Source organism: Lampris incognitus, chromosome 12 (assembly GCF_029633865.1).
Source record: "Lampris incognitus isolate fLamInc1 chromosome 12, fLamInc1.hap2, whole genome shotgun sequence".
Lineage (NCBI taxonomy): Eukaryota > Metazoa > Chordata > Actinopteri > Lampriformes > Lampridae > Lampris > Lampris incognitus.
This window is the reverse complement of record NC_079222.1, coordinates 22,893,608-22,913,723: the sequence shown is the minus strand read 5'-3', so window position 1 is coordinate 22,913,723 and position 20,116 is coordinate 22,893,608. Positions and strand designations below refer to the sequence as shown.

General features: G+C 43.9%; 1 protein-coding gene across 1 annotated transcript in view; it reads left to right on the top strand.

Moving 5' to 3' along the window:
• pappaa (pregnancy-associated plasma protein A, pappalysin 1a) overlaps positions 1–20,116 on the top strand; it is a 148,918-nt gene that overhangs the window by 15,392 nt on the left and 113,410 nt on the right. The window contains exons 3-6 of the mRNA XM_056290944.1: positions 9,201–9,346; positions 9,745–10,038; positions 11,058–11,250; positions 11,954–12,075. Of these exons, the coding sequence (XP_056146919.1) occupies positions 9,201–9,346; positions 9,745–10,038; positions 11,058–11,250; positions 11,954–12,075 (755 nt within the window). The remainder of the gene's footprint in view (positions 1–9,200; positions 9,347–9,744; positions 10,039–11,057; positions 11,251–11,953; positions 12,076–20,116) is intronic.

Below are 20,116 nucleotides of genomic sequence, written 5' to 3'. Positions count from 1 at the left end.
CAATTTTCCTCCAAATGAGATGTGGTAGATGTATGGGAAAAAGGTTAAAATGACAGTAAAGACTGAACTGGGTAAAGTAGAGTGATAAATTGGATGGAAAGAATGTTTGAAATGTGAAAACAAAAAAAAACTACGACTGCCCTAGCTACAAACCTGATCGTGACTTGGTCATTCTCCTTTCAGGGGCAGCTGAATACCATCAGCAACCTGCTAAATGATAAGATTCACACATAGAAATCCTGGAAAACACACACACACACACACACACACACACACACACACACACACACACACACACACACACACACACACACACACATGCAAACAGCCCCCTTTTTAAGTTATCCAAGCTAAAACCTGTTTTGTTTTTGTTTTTTGGCCCTAACCACTCACACATGTTCATCCATTGATATACATCTGATACAAGCTGAGTTTTTATTTTCCAAGTTAATTTCAACCAATGAGGCAATAATTTCAAAAGCCTGTGGTAGTTAAGGTTTGACCCTCGAGTGATAGTGCTGCTTTCACCCATCACTGACAATCTCATCTCAGCGTTAAATTTCATGGCCCTTTTTCCTCTCATGCACATTGAAAAATGCTGGACAAATGTTTTCCAAGGATATGATGAAATTCCTTAAATTATTACAGAGAGGGCCCTTATATCATCACTTCTGTTTTCTCTCCTTAGACGTGGGCCTACAGATTGCCCCCCCCACTTGTTTTTTTATGCTCTTGAACAACCATTTGTACCAACCTTGATTCAAAACATGTTTTCTGCAATATAAAAATGTCGCATCCTCACCTAGCAATGCCTCATCCGCATTGAGATCTGATGCCAAGGGACTTTCGCAACATGTTTTGGGGACATATTACAAAACATTACAAGCTGCTTTACAAGTCCTTATTTTTGTCTTTCTAGTCTATGCTGAGACGTCAGAAAACCCTGGAGTCTACTCATAAATTTTTGTTGAGTAATTCGGGGTGTCCAAATAGCATAGCAGTCTATTCCGCTGCCTTCCAACATGGGGATTGCCAGTTCAATCCCCGTGTTACCTTCTGCTTGGACGGGCGTCCCTACAGACATAATCGGCCGTATCTGCGGGTGGGAAGCTGGATGTGGGTATGTGTCCTGGTCGCTGCACTAGCGCCTCCTCTGGCCAGTCGGGACGCCTGTTCGGAGGGGATGAGGAACTGGGGGGAATAGCATGATCCTCCCACGCGCTACGTCCCCCTGGTGAAACTCACTGTCAGGTGAAAAGAAGCGGCTGGCAACTCCACATGTATTGGAGGAAGCATGTGGTTGTCTGCAGCCCTCCCCAGATCGGCAGAGGGGGTGGAGCAGCAACCGGGACGGCTCGGAAGAGTGGGGCAATTGGCCAGATACAATTGGGGGAGGGGGATTCAGTAATTCAAATCTGGTTTTACTGTTGCTTGGCCATTTAACATGCAACATGAAAGTACTATTCAATAAGGAAAGTGAATACACCAAATAAATAATTTTAGATATGCAGCAAATAATTTAAAATATGATTTCCACACTCCCCGATTAGCTGTTTGATATAGGTTTGAAATATTCAATCTTAATCTTTACATTGTTAGTTTACCATTTTATATAAAAACTGTATATTTATCAGTCTGTATCAAAATTAAATATACATTATTTCAAAAGAATGTCACCTACTTCACAGTTCACAACACAAATGAAAAAAAATATTACGGCACAAAAACAAGTTCTTGGTAAGCTACAATATTTTCAGAGACTGAGTTACCTATACTTTATACATAGAATGATCATATTAATTTAATGAGACCCCCCCCCTGCTGTTAAGGTGCTACTTCATGACTTCAGTTTAAACTTTAAAATCACCAAAGTTGCTTGAAGTGTGCAACATGAACAGAGGTAATTTGGGCACAATTGTATGAAAGTAAGTTAGCCCTGTAACCCTTCTATACGTAGAGGCATACATAGAGCAGTGGATTTCCAGCCACTCCCTTCAGGTCAAAGGTTTAGATACCCCAAGATCATAACCAACCGAGCAAAAAACTCATTATTCCCATGGCAATCTACTACTACTACTACTACTACTACTACTTCTTTCAGCTACTCCTGTTAGGGGTTGCAACAGCGGATCATCTGTTTCCATCTCTTCCTGTCCTCTGCATCTTCCTCTGTCACACCAACCACCTGCATGTCCTCTCTCGCCACATCCATAAACCTCCTCTTTGTCCTTCCTCTTTTCCTCTTCCCTGGCAGCTCCATATTCAGCATCCTACTCCCAATATACCCAGCATCTCTCCTCCACACATGACCAAACCATCTCAATCTCGCATCCCTTGCTTTGTCTCCCAACCATCTAACCTGGGCTGTCCCTCTAATATACTCATTCCTAAACCCGTTCTTCTTCGTCACTCCCAACGAAAATCATAACATCCTCAACTCTGCCACCTCCAGCTCTGCCTCCTGTCTTTTCGTCAGTGCCACTGTCTCCAAACCATATAACATAGCTGGTCTCACAACCATCTTGTAAACCTTCCCTTTAACTCTTGCTGGTACCCTTCTGTTGCAAATCACTCCTGACACTCTTCTCCACCCACTCAACCCTTCCTGCACTCTCTTCTTCACCTCTCTTCTGCACTCCCCATTACTTTGAACAGTTGACCCTAAGTATTCAAACTCATACACCGTCATCACCACTGCTCCTTGCATCTTCACCACTCTGCTGTCCTCCCTCTCATTCACGCATATGTACTCAGTCTTTTTCCTACTGAGTTTCATTCCTCTTCTCTCCAGTGCATACCTCCACCTCTCCAGGCTCTCCTCAAACTGCTTCCTACTCTCGCTACAGATCAAAATGCCATCCGCGAACATCATAGTCCACGGAGACTCCTGCCTGATCTCGTTCGTCAACCTGTCCATCACCATTGCAAACAGGAAAGAGCTCAGAGCCGATCCTTGATGTAATCCCACCTCCACCTTGAACCCATCTGTCATTCCAACCACACAACTCACCACTGTCACACTGCCCTCATAGATATATCCTGCACCACTCCTACATACTTCTCTGCCACTCCCAACTTCCTCATACAATACCACACCTCCTATCTCAGCTCCCTGTCATATGTGTTCTCTAAATCCACAAAGACACAATGCAACTCCTTCTGGCCTTCTCTATACTTCGCCATCAACATTCTCAAAGCAAACATTGCATCTGTAGTCCTCTTTCGTGGCATGAAACCATACTGCTGCTCGCTGATCATCACCGCTCCTCTTCACCTAGCTTCTATTACTCTTTCCCATATCTTCATGCTGTGGCTGATCAATTTTATGTCTCTGTAGTTACTACAGCTCTATACATCACCCTTATTCTTGAAAATTGGTACCAGTTTGCTTCTTATCCACTCCTGAAGCATCATCTCACTTTCCAAGATTGTGTTAAACAATGTAGGTAAAAACTCCACTGCCATCTTTCCTAAACACCTCCATGCCTCCACAGGTATGTCATGTGAACCAACCGCCTTTCCACTTTTCATCCTCTTCATAGCTGCCCTCACTTCCTCCTTGCTAATCCACCACACTTCCAGATTCAATATCCCTACATCATCCAACCTTCTCTCTCTCTAATTTTCTTAATTCATCAGCCCCTGAAAGTACTCTTTCCACTTTCTCAACATACTCCTCTTGCTTGTGAGCCTATTTCCATTTCTATCCTTGATCGCCCTGACCTGCTGTACATCCTTCCCAGCTCGGTCCCTCTGTCTAGCCAATCGGTACAAGTCCTTTTCTCCTTCCTTAGTGTCAACCTCTCATACAACTCAACATGTGCCTTTTCCTTTGCCTTTGCCACCTCTCTCTTCACTTTACACCGCATCTCCTTGTACTCCTGTCTGCTTTCTTCATCTCTCCGACTATTCCCCTTCTTCTTTGCCAACCTCTTCCTCTGTATACTTTGCTGTACTTCCTCATTCCACCACCAAGTCTCCTTGTCTTCCTTCCTCTGTCAGGATGACACACCAAGTACCTTCCTAACGGTCTCCCTCATTATTTCTGCAGTGGTTGCTCAGCCACCCAGCAACTCTTCACTACCACCCAGTGTCTGTCTCAGCTCCTCCCTGAACTCCAGTCTTCCTTCTTCAACTTCCACCATTTGATCCTTGGCTCTGCATTCACTCTCTTCCTCTTCTTGGTCTCCAAAGTCATCCAACAGACAACTATCTGATGCTGCCTAGCTACGTTCTCCCATCACCAGCTTGCAATCTCTAATCCTTTTCGGATTGCATCTCCTGCATAAGATATAGTCCACCTGTGTGCACTTTCCTCCACTCTTATACGTCACCCTGTGTTCCTCCTTCTTCTTGAAATATTTGCTCACTACAGCCATTTCCAATCCTTTCACAAAATCCACCACCATCTGTCCTTCCACATTCCTCTCCTTAACACCATACCTGCCTATCACCTCCTCATCATCTCTGTTCCCCTCACCAACATTTCCATTGTAGTCCACTCCAATTAGTCCAAAAATTTTGGCTTAATCTGGGGCACTTTTGGTACTTACAGCTCAGTTATGGCACTGGCAACTGTTGTGCGGGCCAGACGTGGCACTAATGTCACAAGCCGGGCCTGACTTGGGTTACGGCAAGTGTTGTGTGGGCCAGACATGGCTCAAATGTAATGAACTGGGCTTGACTTGGGTTAAAGCACATACTATGTTGGCCAGATGTGGCCCAAGTGTGGTTGAGTTGAGGCAGCCACACTCACCCTGAGTCAATACCGTCATTCAATGCCAAATGTGGGCCATAACATAATTGCAGATGTGGGCCATATTTAGGCCAAAGATTCTTTGCTATCTGGGAATCATAGTGTCAACATTCAAAGTTCTGACTCACCTCCACACTCTTACCCTTCCTCCTCTCCTGCTGTCTCTGGACATGCCTTCCCCTTCTCCTTTTCCTTCACCGAACGGTAGCATAGTTTCCACTGGCACCCTGCTGGCCAACAGTACTGGTGGCGGTCATTGGTAAACTGTGCCTCAACCGATCTGGTATGGAAATCCGATTTATGATCCACATATTTGATTTGGCAAAGGTTTAACACTGGATGCCCTCCCTGAAGGAACCCTCCCCATTTATCCGGGCTTGGGACCAGCACTAAGATTGTACTGGCTTGTGCATCCTCAGTGGCTGGGTTATTTATTCCCATGGCAATAATTCAACTAAATAAGATGCGGTAGCCTTGGGAAGTCTAGGAAATACATTGACTAGGGGATGTGAAATACATGGATACATAGGGGATGTGCAGTATACTCACTATTTAGTTTTATTACAATTGTTGGTATAGTTATAGACATGCACTTTAAATGCCGCCCTGAAACATTATATCTATGATGGCACCTATAGATGATCCTGGACTATTGTTGTTTTTGTTTATTTGATGTGCTTCAAATGTGTCCATGTTATATGTTGTACCACAAATTGCCTCTCTGAGGACATTATCTATCTATCTATCTATCTATCTATCTATCTATCTATCTATCTATCTATCTATCTATCTATCTATCTATCTATCTATCTATCTATCTATCTGTCTATCTGTCTATCTGTCTATCCGTCCATCCGTCCATCCGTCCATCCGTCTATCTGTCTATATGTCTATATGTCTATCTGTCTGTCTGTCTGTCTGTATCAGCTGTAATGTAACTTGGCATTCCAAAATGTGTTTGTGTTTGACATCTGCAATTTCACTACTGGGACCTTTGCCGCCATTCTCAACCTCTATCTTGTATTTTTTTTATGACCACTTCACCCTCCTTATTCTCTAACCCGGTTTTTCCCCACTTCCTGTACAAGTCTGATTACCCCAATTTCACCTCCCACTTTCCCCTTTGATCCATATACTTCTTCTGAGCTAGCAAAATGTAGATGCAAAATAGTGTTATTAAATGAACTGTCTGTGTAACTCCGTAAAATATCATAGATATTTACATTTCTAAATGGCGTTGTGATTTCAAATTTTGTAAATATTTAACACGTGTCAAGAGCTCACAGATAAAGTTTAAATATTTTTTTCAAAGTATGGTATTAACAAGGCCCTTGGATTTCAGCCATATCTTAGTGTTTGGTGTTTTAAACCCATTTAGTCTATCCATCAATGTATATATTATTTGCCAGATACTATAAAGGGTCAATCAGTTTGGTTTTCACAGCAGTGAATAGTGCCATGAAGGCATGTTGTTCCAGCTTCAGTGTTGTTGTATTAAATCTTATGATCTTAGCACACACAAACAAAGTTGGGCAAGTGGGTCACCCAAAATGGGTCAAAACATCCGAAGGGAATTTCATTTATGATACTTTGGCCAACATCAGGTTTTGTTTCAGATAAATTCCCGTTACTGTATATACTGCATATCTCTTTCGTGGATGCAGTGGAATGAACTGACACCATAATATTTGCAAAAGAATATTCACTTTTCCAAGAGCTGTCTGCGCTTGTTGATATTGTTTGCCAGGACCACCAGCTGGGCTCTGAGAGGAACACTTTTTTATGTGTCCAGATAATGAATGACAGTTCTATTACTTGGAATGATATGTGACTGGGGCGTATGATTGCAATCAGCAGGGCTGCTGTCAGTACTCCCAGGGCCCAAGATAAAACTGGATGTTATACGAGGGATGCCTCACAATTGTCAGACACATGAGCACTTATTGAAGTTTCATGGGTGACTTTTAAATCTGTCAGTCTGAATTGGATGTTAAAAGCACATTTTCTGCGAACCAAAAGAAGCCAAACCAACTACAGACACACACGTGACTAGCTCTGTAGATGGGTTTATCTTACTTTTTGTTTTGCCTTTAAAATTGAAATGCCGTACAGGTAAATTGCACTAGATTAACTGGAAATAATGATTAGAATATGCCTGTGTGATTTACTAGTGTGATGGTAATATACATGCATGCCTTACAGTGGCTATTAAATGATTTTGGTTTTGAGTTAATTCAATGGTTTAATATTTGCTGAAGAATATTTGATAATTTGTTAGGTACAACTTTTATCTATTCCAAATCTCTACACAGCAGCCTTACTTATGTCTTGAAAACTGGCTTCCCAAATATGAAGATGATGATAATGATCATGTTAATCCCATTAATTTCATTATTATTCTTACTATATATATATATATATATATAGTATATTTAGGACTGCTACTACTACTACTACTACTACTATTACTAATAAGAAGAAGAAGAAGAAAAAGAATTGAATTAAAATAAAAGTAACCATTATTACTATAATTATCATCATAAAATCATATTGATTCAGTTATTTTTCAAGTTTTATATATATACTGATTAGCCAAAACATTAAAACCACCTGCCTAATATTGTGTAGGTCTCGTTCATGCCTCCAAAACAGCTCTGACCCGTTGAGGCATGGACTCCGCAAGACCTCTGAAGGTGTCCTCTGGTATCTGACACCAAGACGTTAGCAGCAGATCATTTAAGTCCTGTAAGTTGTGAGGTGGGGCCTTCATGGATTAGCCTTATTTTTCCAGCACACCCCACTGATGCTCGATCAGATTGAGGTCTGGGGAATTTGGAGGCCATGACAACACCCTGAACTCTTTGTCATGTTCCTCAAACCATTCCCGAATAATTTTTGCAGTGTGGCAGGGTGCATTAACCTGCTGAAAGAGGCCACTGCCATCAGGGAATACCGTTGCCATGAATCAAATCAAATCAAATCAAATCAATTTTATTTGTATATAGCCCAATATCACAAATTACAAATTTGCCTCAGTGGGCTTAACAGCAACACAACATCCTGTCCTTAGACCCTCTTATCGGATAAGGAAAAACTCCCTAAAAAAACCCCTTTACCTTTACTGCACAGATGAAGGGGTGTACCTAGTCTGCAGCAATATTTAGGTACGTGGCACATGTCTGGATAACATCCACATGAATGCCAGGGCCCCAGGTTTCCCAGTAGAACATTGCCCAGAGTATCACACTGCCTCCACCGGCTTGCCTTCTTCCCATAGTGCATTGTGGTGCCATATCTTCCCCAGGTAAACGACACCCAGCAATCCACATCGTGTAAAAGAAAACATGATTCATCAGACCAGGCCAACTTCTTCCATTGCTCTATGGTCCAGTCCTGACACTCAGGTGCCCATTGTAGGCACTTTCGGCAGTGGACAGGGGTCATCATGGGCACTTGCAGCCCCATACGCAGCAAGCTGCGATGCACTGTGTTCTGACACCTGTCTGTTATAGCCAGCATTAACTTTTTCTGCAATTTCAGCTACAGTAGCTCTTCTTTTGGATCTGACAAGATGGGGTAGCCTTTGCTCCTCACGTGTATAAATACGCCTTGGGCGCCCATGACGCTGTCACCGGTTCACTGGTTGTCCTTCCTTGGACCACTTTTGGAAGGTACCGACCACTGCATACCGGGAACACCTTACAAGACCTGCAGTTTTGGAGATGCTCTGACCCAATCGTCTAGCTATCACAATTTGGCCCTTGTCAAACTCACTCAGATCCTTATGCTTGCCCATTTTTCCTGCTTCCAATACACCAACTTCAAGAAATGACTGTTCACTTACTGCCTAATATATCACACCCCTTGACAGGTGCCATTATAAGAAGATAATCAGTGTTATTTTGATTAGGTCTTTGCCTACCAAGGTGTCCTTGCCCTGTTATTGATCTTTTTGAATGGGTGCTATTGGCTCATATGAGATCTGACTTCAATATTTCTCCCTTCTCACTAGGGTCTGACACAATCATGCCTTTTTAAAACAACCCACATTATGGTCTTTTTGCAATTAGGGGATTGCAAGCCAATTTATCTTGTGCCAAGGCTCCATCTGAAACTTGAAATTTTATTTGTATTTGAAATTAATGGGTGCCCTCTTTTTCTAAAGCACTCTAGTATCACTGGAAAGGGCTACAGTGAAGATGAATTGTTTTCTGGTATCAGAGAAACCTGATACCAGATAAGCAGATACCAGATAAACCTGATAAACTGAAAACATAAACTCTGCACTGCCAGAAGAAAACTTTCTGGCATTGGAGATCATTGTAGTTTAAAAAACATTGGTGTGGTGAGGGCTATGTTCAAGAGAAATAAAATATTCAAATTCTACAGCTAGTGCATTAATTGGATGTATGCTCTCCTCTTGTCTCTCCTTTCCGTTCTTCAGAGCCTATTTGGATGTGAAGGAGTTGAAAGAGATCCTGAATTTGGATGGCTCAACTCACCTGAATGTCTTTTTTGCCAACTCATCTGATGAAGACCTGGCAGGAGTTGCCACTTGGCCCTGGGACAAAGAGGCCCTTACACATTTGGGTAAGACAAACACAAGTATATACATGCATATGCGTCTGCAAACACATATGGGCACTCACTTACATACTCACACCCCATCTTTGGCAGCCCAGATTGTTGATTTTGAGTAATCACAGTTCCAAGCCCGAAGCAGTTTCTGTCTTTGCCTCTGCTCTAACATGGTGCAAAGTGATAATGAAGCTGAGTAGAATCATGAATAATACATTGTCTGAATCCTACTAGTTTCACAGTTTCACACTCATTTTACACTACACTTGGAATTGGCATTTGTATTGTGTGCACAAGCACGACTGTTAGTAAGGTTCACTCACTATGTACCAATGTGTGTGTGTTTGTGTGTGTGTGTGTGTGTGTGTGTGTGTGTGTGTGTGTGTGTGTGTATTAAACACTTCTTTTAGGAGGCATTGTTCTAAACCCTTCCTTCTATGGCACATTTGGTCACACTGACACCATGGTCCATGAGATTGGGCACAGTCTCGGGCTTTACCATGTGTTCCGGGGTATATCAGAGATTGAGTCGTGCAATGACGCATGTTTGGAGACTGAGCCCTCGTTGGAGACCGGAGATCTCTGTGCAGACACAAACCCCACACCTAAATACAAAGGCTGCCATGATCCTGAGCCGGGCAACGAGACGTGCGGGTGCAGACACTTCACGAACACCCCTTTTAACAACTACATGAGTTATGCAGGTGAGATGCAACCTCCATCCTTACACAATGTTTCACTTGCGCAAAGATTTAAACACAAGTGACTGAACACAAGCACAACTACAGAGATCACCAACATAGGATTTGATAGCACACAGCATCCTGACCCTGTATCTTCAATAAGGCAGGGGAGGAATTTAGAAAAGACACTTCATATGAACAATTAAGCAAAGAGCTCATTTTCCACTTCACTTTTGTTTTTCCAGAATTAAACTGGGATTATGGGATGCATTGTTGTTGGGTGCTGTGCTAAACTGTGTCTCCATCTTTTGCTATGTCTGGAATTATTGATAGATACATGCAAATTGTAGTGTAGCATCTAGCAATTAGGTGGCACAGTGGCGCAGCGGTTAGCGCAGTCGCCTCACAGTAAGAAGGTCCTGGGTTCAAGCCCCAGGGTAGTCCAACCTTGGGGGTTGTCCCAGGTCGTCCTCTGTGTGGAGTTTGTATGTTCTCCTCGTGTCTGTGTGGGTTTCCTCCCACAGTCCAAAGACATGAAGGTCAGGTGGATCGGCCATACTAAATTGTCCCTAGGTGTGAATGTGTGCGTGTGTGTGTTTGTGTGTGTCGGCCCTGTGATGGTCTGGCGGCCTGTCCAGGGTGTCTCCTGCCAGCTGCCCAGTGGCTGCTGGGACAGGCTCCAGCATCCCACGACCTTGAGAGCAGGATAAGCGGTTTGGATAATGGATAGATGGATGGACATACAAATTGTGCATACCGCACTGCTGTAATAGTTTCCTGTAGTGTGCTACCTAGAGAATGCCACTTTTCAAGCCCCTTGGGGTATTTTAGGCAATTCTCCTTTACATTCTCTTTCCAATTATATATTGTATCTTCTTTTAACTTTTCATACGTGTAAATAAAGGAAAATAAAACAAACTACAGATCCTGTAACTAAATCTACTTAATTTCTGACAACTCTACTTTCCAAATGGGTTTAGACTGTGTAGAAATAATGCTGGATAATGTTTTTTTAACACACCATTATTTATCTCCTGCAGATGATGCTTGCACAGACTCCTTCACGCTTAACCAGGTGGCCAGGATGCACTGCTACCTGGACCTTATCTACCAGACCTGGCAACCAGCATCCAAACCACCCCCAGTACCAATGCCACCCCAGATAGTTGAGCAGCATCACAATGCCATAACCCTTGAATGGTTTCCACCCATATCTGGACACTTTTACGACAGGTGAAATGAGCATGCATAAAGGGATGGGTGGCTTAATAAATGTGTAACATTATTTGAGTGTATTCTCATACTGTATAATGGGGTGTATCTGTTATCGCCGTGTTGGTGTTGTTTCTACGACACCATAATAATTTTGTTCCAGGGTCATCGCAACTGACCAATCATGTTGTCATGCTGTTGTGCCTTTGCGACTCGGGGGAAAAAGACGGTTGTGGGATTAGGGTATGGGTTAGCGTGAGTTAGCTATCGGTTAGGTTAAGGTTAGCTATCGGTATAAAGTTAGGGTATGGTAAGTGTTTGGTTAACGTTAGGATTAGGTTGAGGTTGAGGTTGAGGTTGAGTTATATGTTAGGTTAGCTTTGGTATTTTCCGGTCTTTTTCTTCATGCCACAAAGGCACGCTATCACAACAACGTGATGGTCCACTGCAATGATGCTCCTGGAGCAACATTAATTATGATGTCGTGGGAACAACACCAACATGGCGATATCAGATCTCATGTATAATGGGGACAGAGCAACATCTGGAATTAAAAGGTAGCACAGCAAACTCATGACCTTTCATGATCATAGTGCTATTGTAGTTTTCTATACTTTTCATTCAAGTTCAACTAAAATTATTTTCATCGGTGTATGCTCATATCAGTGTTGTCTGTTTGGACTTTATCTAAGTTGGTTGCTGTGCCTGTCTGTTGGTTTCCTAGAGAAGTGGGATCAGTGTGTGATAAATGCACTGAGGGTAGAGTTTTGCTGCAGTATGCATCCAACTCCTCCTCCCCCCGACCCTGTGCACCTTCTGGACACTGGTCCCCTCGAGAGGCTGAAGGTAAAATTCTGTTGTCTGTTTGTTTTACGAATATGGTATTTTGTGGGGGATCTCTCTTGTAACTTGGTCACACAACATCATATATCGCTATTATAAATTGGTACTAAAGGGGCCTCATGTTGTGACCTCACTTCACTTAATTGTTATTTACAACTTGGAAAGAGTAAAAACAGCTAACCAGATATTAAATGTAACTATGTTGTCAATATCTGGTTGCCTTTAATAGGCTCTGTATCTTATTTTGTCTTAAATTCATGACAGACACCTTTCTTTCAAACCCAAGCTCAACCAAACCCTTAAATGGGACTTGTTAATACACAATTGTTTGCATCCCAGTGTCTGTAAAAATATTGTTTACCACTCCAGTCTGGCTGATAGCATCTTTCCCACATCTTTTTGAGTTTTCTCTTGTCTTGGCCTTATTGAGTCACTACTCTAAAATGCAAATATTTTGATCGGTTGACTCAACCCTAAAATATTCAAATGACTCACTGGATTCATGACCCTTGACATGTGCTGTGGGACAACATAGAAGAAACACAGGTCGTTTCCCTATGGATGGAGCTGTATGGTACCACAATTCCCAAATTAGGGCCTAAAGCAACACAAGTTCACAGGTCATGAGCACTGCATCAATTCCCATTTTCTCTTTTATTTTTGCGGGGGTTTCTGGGCACAAAAAAACAGTTGAAATCAGCTGGATTCCAGTAAAAGGCCTTTTCCTCAAATCAGTGTTCTGCTCTTGTTCATCTTAGGTCTATATTTGACTAACTGTAGAGTAACAGGCAACAGGGATGGGATATTTGAGATTTAAAAATAGTGAATCTGATTTTGCCCTTTTGATCACTCCCTGGTGCTGACAATGGTAAAATCGGGAATTGCGTGGAATGCGTATGGCTCACAAATTTGCTCTTGATGTCATGTTCTACAGTCTCATAACATATATCTCCTAATGACCTAATGCTAGTATGCAACATGATTTATATTGTTTAACCACTTTATTGTCTCCATTGCATTCCATGATTTTATGTGGCATTCCTGTGGACACAGGCTTCCTCCCACATTTCAAAGAAACACATGATAGATGAACTGGAGACTAAATTTGCCATGATTGTGGACAGTGTGTGAGTGATTGTGTGTGACTACCTTGTGATGGGCTGGCGACCTATCCAGTGGCCTCCTGTGAAATGCCTGCTGGGGTAGATTCCAGTTCCCCCAAACCCAAATTAGATTAGGAGGGCATATAGAGAAGGGACGAATCAATAAATTACTGATATATTTAGACATACTACTGATATCCAAAATTTTAAGTTTAGACTATGAAAGCATGGCAGCTCAGTAGAATGTACTGCAACTTAGCACGAGGTTCATGGTTTCAGTCCTCTCTGTGTGAAGTTTGCATGATTTGTTGTGTTTGTGTTTTTCTGCTGATGCTGTAATTTCCTCCAGCAGTCAAAGAGATGCAACAACCTCTTGGGCAGACAGGGTGGTGGGGACAGCAGCAGGGGAAGTTGTGGGTGCCAACCTGATGGCAGGTCCTGTCTGAAATCTCAATGTGCCCCCCCCCCCAACATCCAACTGGCAGTCTGTAGCCCTTGAAAATCCAACCCCATTATGCGAGGGTCCTGCACCCCTGCCACCAATATGAGATGGCGAATGGCCCCGCCCCCCAAAGTCACAGCCAACATTCCTTTACCTTTCATGGGTGCCAGCCCGCCTGTGACTGTGGGCAGCTGCACAGTGGTGGGCTGTAACTGAGTCCAGCCTGGAACCACATCAAGTCTTACCAGTGTCACCGTTGACCCAGTATCCACAAGGGCAGAGCAGGAAACCCCCTGCACTGTCACAAGGACATGGCAAAAGTCCTCAACACAGGTCCGTCACACCACCACCACAGGCTTTGGGGAAATGTCATCGTCTGCTTCAGGGGGGTGACCGGGCCCTTGGATGCCTTTGGGCACTGTCCTGTCCCAGCTGGCCACACCCCCAACACAACCTAGGGCTGTGCATGGGTTAGGTGCTGACTGGAGTGACACAGGCTGAATCAGCGCCGTCACCGCCATCATCCAGGCAGGCTGGTCCCCATTGTGGCACTGACCGTAGGCGTGCCCTTGCTGCGGCCACCCCTGGCTGGCACGCTCCATACCATTTCCCTCTCAACTGCCAGTTCCAATGCAGCCTGCAGAGACCATGGGGACTCCACCTGGACATAGACCTGCAGCTAGGTGGGGGACAAAGCTCTGATAAACTGATCTCTTGCTAACTCACTCCACACATCAGGGGGCATGTGAGCATATGCCCGCCATGTGAGGCTCTTTATGTCATTTGGCAAGACCAGCAAGGGTTCCCCTGGATGTTTGCATCTACTGCTGAGTTAATTTTTAAGCAGGTCAGGCTGTACACACCGCCCAAAGCGTCTCTTTAGAGCCCCTACCAAAGCCCCATAATCATGCCTGTCCGCACTTCAATGCATCGCCCGTGAGGCACATCGCAAGCTGCAGGGTCTTATCCTCCACTGTCCAACCCCCTGCATTAGCCAGCAACTCAAACTGTGTGTGGAAAGCCTCCCAGTCTCACTTACCCGAGTACTTAAAGAGTTTTTTTAATGGGGCTGCGGCGGCCATGTTTGTTGTTGTCGCTGTCTATCGCCCCTCCCCCCGGCAAATGGCGGCGCCGCATGGAATTTTGAGGCTGTAGTCGTGATCATGCCAGTCTCAGCAGCCGTCCTCACAGCCGAATCCCTTAGCTGAGCCCTTGCTTGAGCCATTTTCCTTAACTCCTCGGGCCAACCGACTTGTTCACTCTTTCCCTCCGTATTCGCCTTCACGTTAACAAAAGTTGTGCATGACTCCGTGCAATGAAACGCCAGCAAACCAGACTTCATATTAAACCGCTTTTCTTCTGACACCAGTTGTAATGATATCACTCACGTATCAGACTCCGAAAGATCGTTGGACAGTAGTTTTATTGCATAACACTTGGGCCATTATTCATTTGTCTACAGCCCACGCCAAGACCAAGAACACAGACAGACGTCTTTTCAGTGCAAGGATCGATAGTAACTCCGGGTCCCCGCCCCCCGGCTGCTCCACCAATCCCCGCGGCGCATGGCTGACCCGCCTTTACATGCACTGCGTCTATTGGCAGAGAGCAGGATAACACGCAGACTGGACCGTGCAAACGCAACAAAAAGCACACGACATCAAACAACACACAGGCCATTACAGTATAACAAATGGAGAATAATAAAGAAAAAACCTACTTTTAATAATAATAATAATAATATATTTTGTTTGTGGGTGCCTTTCAGAACACTCAAGGACACCCAAGACCACCAGAGACATTGATTTGGTGTGATTTTTTTTGAACTCTTAAATAGTTTTATAAATTCATAACTGTGTAAGAAGATATTTGATGCTGCAAAATATGTAGGGTCATGGCTACAGTTGAAAAGGTAATAGCTGTTTGAAGAGCATTCATACCCCCCCATCCCCAATCACCCACCCACCACCACTGCAGCCAGGACACTTGTCCCCATCAGACCCCACTGTCCCCCTTGAATTTCTTTTCACATATTGACCACTGAATGTTAGATTTGAGGTGAATGAGACAGAATCCATGGAGAAGAGATCAGTCTGGCAGGTCTCCAAGTGCACATGGCTAGTAATGAGCTCATTGACTAACTCAGCACAGGATCAGACTGGCTGTGTGTGTGTTGTGTGTGTGCGTTTGTTTATGCTCTTCTACTTATGTCTTCGTGAGGACCAGTTTGAGTTTTCAACCTTCAAAGTATGAACATTTATGCAAAATAAGGACATTTTGGTTGATCATTACTTCTCTAAGGCTCTCGTTTAGGGTAGGGACTTGGTTTTAGGGTTAAGGTTAGAATTAGGATTAGGTGGCGGTAGAGAATGAACAAATGTCTATGAGAGGTCCTCACAAAGACAGGAGTACATGAATGTGTGTGTATGTTTGTGTGTGTGTGTGTGTGTGTGTGTGTGTGTGTGTGTGTGTGTGTTTGTGTGTGTGTGCGCATTCTCTCTAGAGTCACTAAAGTTATTGGGCTTTGCTTGTACACAAGCCGTAGTGTGAGTACAAGAGGCAAGTCTGGGCTTGTCTAATATGCTGCGTGTGTAAACCTCAATCTGTTTTCCTTCTTGGAAGGGCTCCCTACTTGTGGGCAGCGTATAACTCCCCTTTCACTGTTAACCCTGCTTAGGCCAAGCCTGTGACTGGACACAAGCACCGCTGTTGCCTGCTGCATTGGTGTAAACAGGTTGCATATTCTAACCAGGGTCTCCTAAAACACAAAAATGCAACGTCTCCAAACTGCTGTTAGTTTTTGTGCTGATGTGCACGAAAGTGGATATGTTTGGGTTTGTGTTTATATGTGTGTGTGTGTGTGTGTGTGTGTTTGTTTGTGTGTATGTGTGTGTGTGTGTGTGTGTGTGTGTGTGTGTGCGCGTGCATGTGTATTCATGTGTGTGCTTTTGTGAGCTTGCACACATACACATGACACCTGTTAGTGAAGGACTTGTGGTCTGTGTCCTCATACCACTTGACTGGGAAGCACTGGTGTGGCCAAAAAAGAGCTTGAGCTCCCCTCGTAAATCTTTACTACTCCATGCCCCAGAGAAATATGGCTTGAGGAAAAAGGCAGGATAAAAAAAATACAACAAGGAAAAAAAAACACTCATGGATTGAAAGGGGAAGAGGGGACATGTGGAAACCACCCATGATTGTTAAGAGAATTGTATGTGGTTAGTGACATTCACAAGAAAGGATCCTGGGGATGATTGAAACCAGCAGTGGGTATGACTGGATGAGGAAGATCCAGAATGCGTTCTGTGTGATAGTCGATGTAGTTGTGGGGGTGCACGTGACTTTGTGAGTATGCATTGTTCCTTGTGTATCTGTGTGTGAGTGAAAGAGAGAGAGAGAGAGAGAGAGCGAGAGAGAGATGTACGTATGTGTGTGGGCAAAGTGGATCATGCATATACTTTGTATATTGATATTAATTTGTATCTAAAAATTCATGGGTTCCTTAATAAGGGTCTGATACATTGATACTTTAATAAGCTTATGTGTGCACACGTGTGGATCTTAAAAAGATCCCAGCTTTATGGCCACGCTTTCATTATTAGCGGTATTAGAGGTTTGGACTCTCTAAACTGTTGGCTATAACTTCCTGTCCCAAAGGAGACTCTGTTAACAAACCATACTGTATGTAAAGCACACGTACCATGTCCCCCCGTGTAGCGAATTCAGGGGTCAGACCCTTTAGTTGATTGGTTAGTGCAGTCGCCCGGGTCCACTGCGGCGGTTCCCGGCTGCCCCTGAATTCACTACACTTGCATCGTGACAGTTCAGGTTCAGTGGTTAATGGATTATGTGGACAAAAGTATGTGGAATCTCAACAACTGTTGAGGACAAAGGAGGACCAACATACATGCAAATAAACACATTTGCTCAGGGAAGGGGTCGAGCACCCATGTTGGTGACCCACTGGTACTGGCCGTCTCATCTCAACTGAATATTTCTCCTGTTGGAGAGAGCTGAAGTTGACCAAGGTCCATTTCCGAACGAGGTTAATACAAGTAATGAGAAGAAAATCAACCTCTTCGTCCATTTTGTGAAGTATGTGATGCAAAATCTTTGTGTGAAAATGTCAAAAATGTCTCTTCAGAGACTGCCTCGACATGTAATCCTTTGCCCCATTTCACGATGGACGTGCCGTTTCAAATAGCAGTGTATCCAAAACCCACCAAGCCTTCAGTAGCACTTTGGTCAACCCAAGAACAGTTTCACTGCTGCAAAGTTTCCAAAGCTGCTCCAGAGCTTTTAACAATCAGAGTGACATCACTGGTTTCTCCTTTTGGCTCGGTAATGCACTTTTGAGCTAAAATAAATCCTAGTAGCAGTGAAACGTGCAGTCATCCAGTCCGGCTTTCCGCTTCATTCATTGTCTAATGTCACCGAAATTGTATCCCATACAAATTCTATACAATAGTTTTAACATAAAATGTCTATAAGCCAGAGGGGATGCACATTCTCCTCAATACTGGCCTGGGACTACTGAAGTTTATCTAGAACAGGAATAGAATGACAAAGGGATGGATGAGCACTACGGGGAAATTATGAGGAATCTTCCTGGCAAACAAGTGCAGATACTATGCGTCTGGGTGGCGTGGCGGTCTATTCCCTTGCCTACCAACACGGGGATCGCCAGTTCAAATCCCCGTGTTACCTCCGGCTTGGTCGGACGTCCCTACAGACACAGTTGGCCGTGTCTGCGGGTGGGAAGCCAGATGTGGATATGTGTCCTGGTCACTGCACTAGCGCCTCCTCTGGTCGGTCGGGGCGCCTGTTCAGGGGGGAGGGGGAACTGGGGGGAATAGCGTGATCCTTCCACACGCTACATCACCCCTGGCGAAACTCCACACTGTCTGGCGAAAAGATGGCTGGCGACTCCTCATGTATCGGAGGAGGCATGTGGTAGTCTGCAGCCCTCCCCAGATTGGGAGAGGTGGTGGTGCAGTGATCGGAACGACTCGGAAGAGTGGGGTGATTGGCCAAGTACAGTCGGGAGAAAAAGGGGGGGGGGACAAGTGCAGATACTGACTGGATAAATGAGATGGAACGACTGCATTTCTATGTTGCTCTTCTCAACTGAGGACCCAAGATGCTTTCCATGAAACAACCACATCACATGACAGTATAGGTGGCTCGGGTGGAAATCAAACCCCAACTTTGGCAGCATCCCTATCATTCTCAAAGCATGTGCTTCAGATGTCACTGTCAGTGTGACCTGTCACCTTAATGGGATGTATCACCCTGCCCCCCTCCCCCAAATATAACATTTTCTAGATGTCTACATACAGTGATCTGTTCTGTAAATGTTAAGAGGGAGAATGTATGATGCAGTTTACGTAGATTTGATATCTAGCTTTCAGTTGGGTGAGTAAATCCATCTGCGACAAAACATAAACAGGGCGCACGAAGGAATCTTCTAGGGGAAACGTCTAGAACATTTCTAGAGACTCATCATTGTCATTATCATCATCATCATCATCCTCATTCTAGAGACTAAGCACAAAGAACCAAGACACAAATACAAAATCATCAAGGATTATGTCATGAATTCAAATCTGTAATCTGTGGCAGCTGTGTGTGTGTGTGTGTGTGTGCCTGTTCATGTGTGTGTGTGTGTGTGTGTGTGTGTGTGTGTGTGTGTGTGTGTGTGTGTGTGTGTGTGTGTGTGTGTGAGGTAGTATTTTTGTCATCTGTATTAGCAAGTGTGTGAGAATGAGTCACCGAGTGAGAGGCAGAGCCAGACCCTTCTTAGAAAGCAGAAAGGTGCATGTCCAGACATATTCCTCTATGTTTATCCACCCTACTCGCTGGACGTCATGCAGACTAGAATGGTTCTCCGACAGCACCTTTGCTTGCAGCTTCTGGAGCAGCATTGTGGCTGGCTGGTGGGTTCCAGCTACAAAAAAACAAAAAAAAGTTAACGTAAGGAGAAAAACTATAAAATGAAAATCAAATATTTCAACGTACTCTCTGACAGCAATGGGACGGTGGTGTCCTGATAGCTTCATGGTTTGTGCATTATCAGCATTTCTAATCGTGATGAAACGAGCACTGAGCATGAAGCTAAATTTGCTTGACACAGTTGCTGATCAGGAAATTAAAGGAAGGAAAGTTTCCTGAAATCTCATAGGTGGTAGCATAGGCTACATACAAATAATGATTTGTTGATAGAAGCAACTGCACCAATGGATTATCATCTGTAGGATATTAAAGAACAATAAAGATTTTTTTTGGTGATATAAAGAAAAACTGCTTAATGTCAGTTATATTTTTGGCTAGCTCATTTTACTAAAAAGACAGCACTTGATCGCATTTTCTCTCACCTGCCCAAAAGATTTTTTATCAGTCACTTGCAATCTAACTGAGCTATGGGCCTTCCCAGCCGAGCAGCTGTAGTGATCGCAGACATGAAACACCTCTTCTGTCTAATTCAGTAACCTTATAGTTC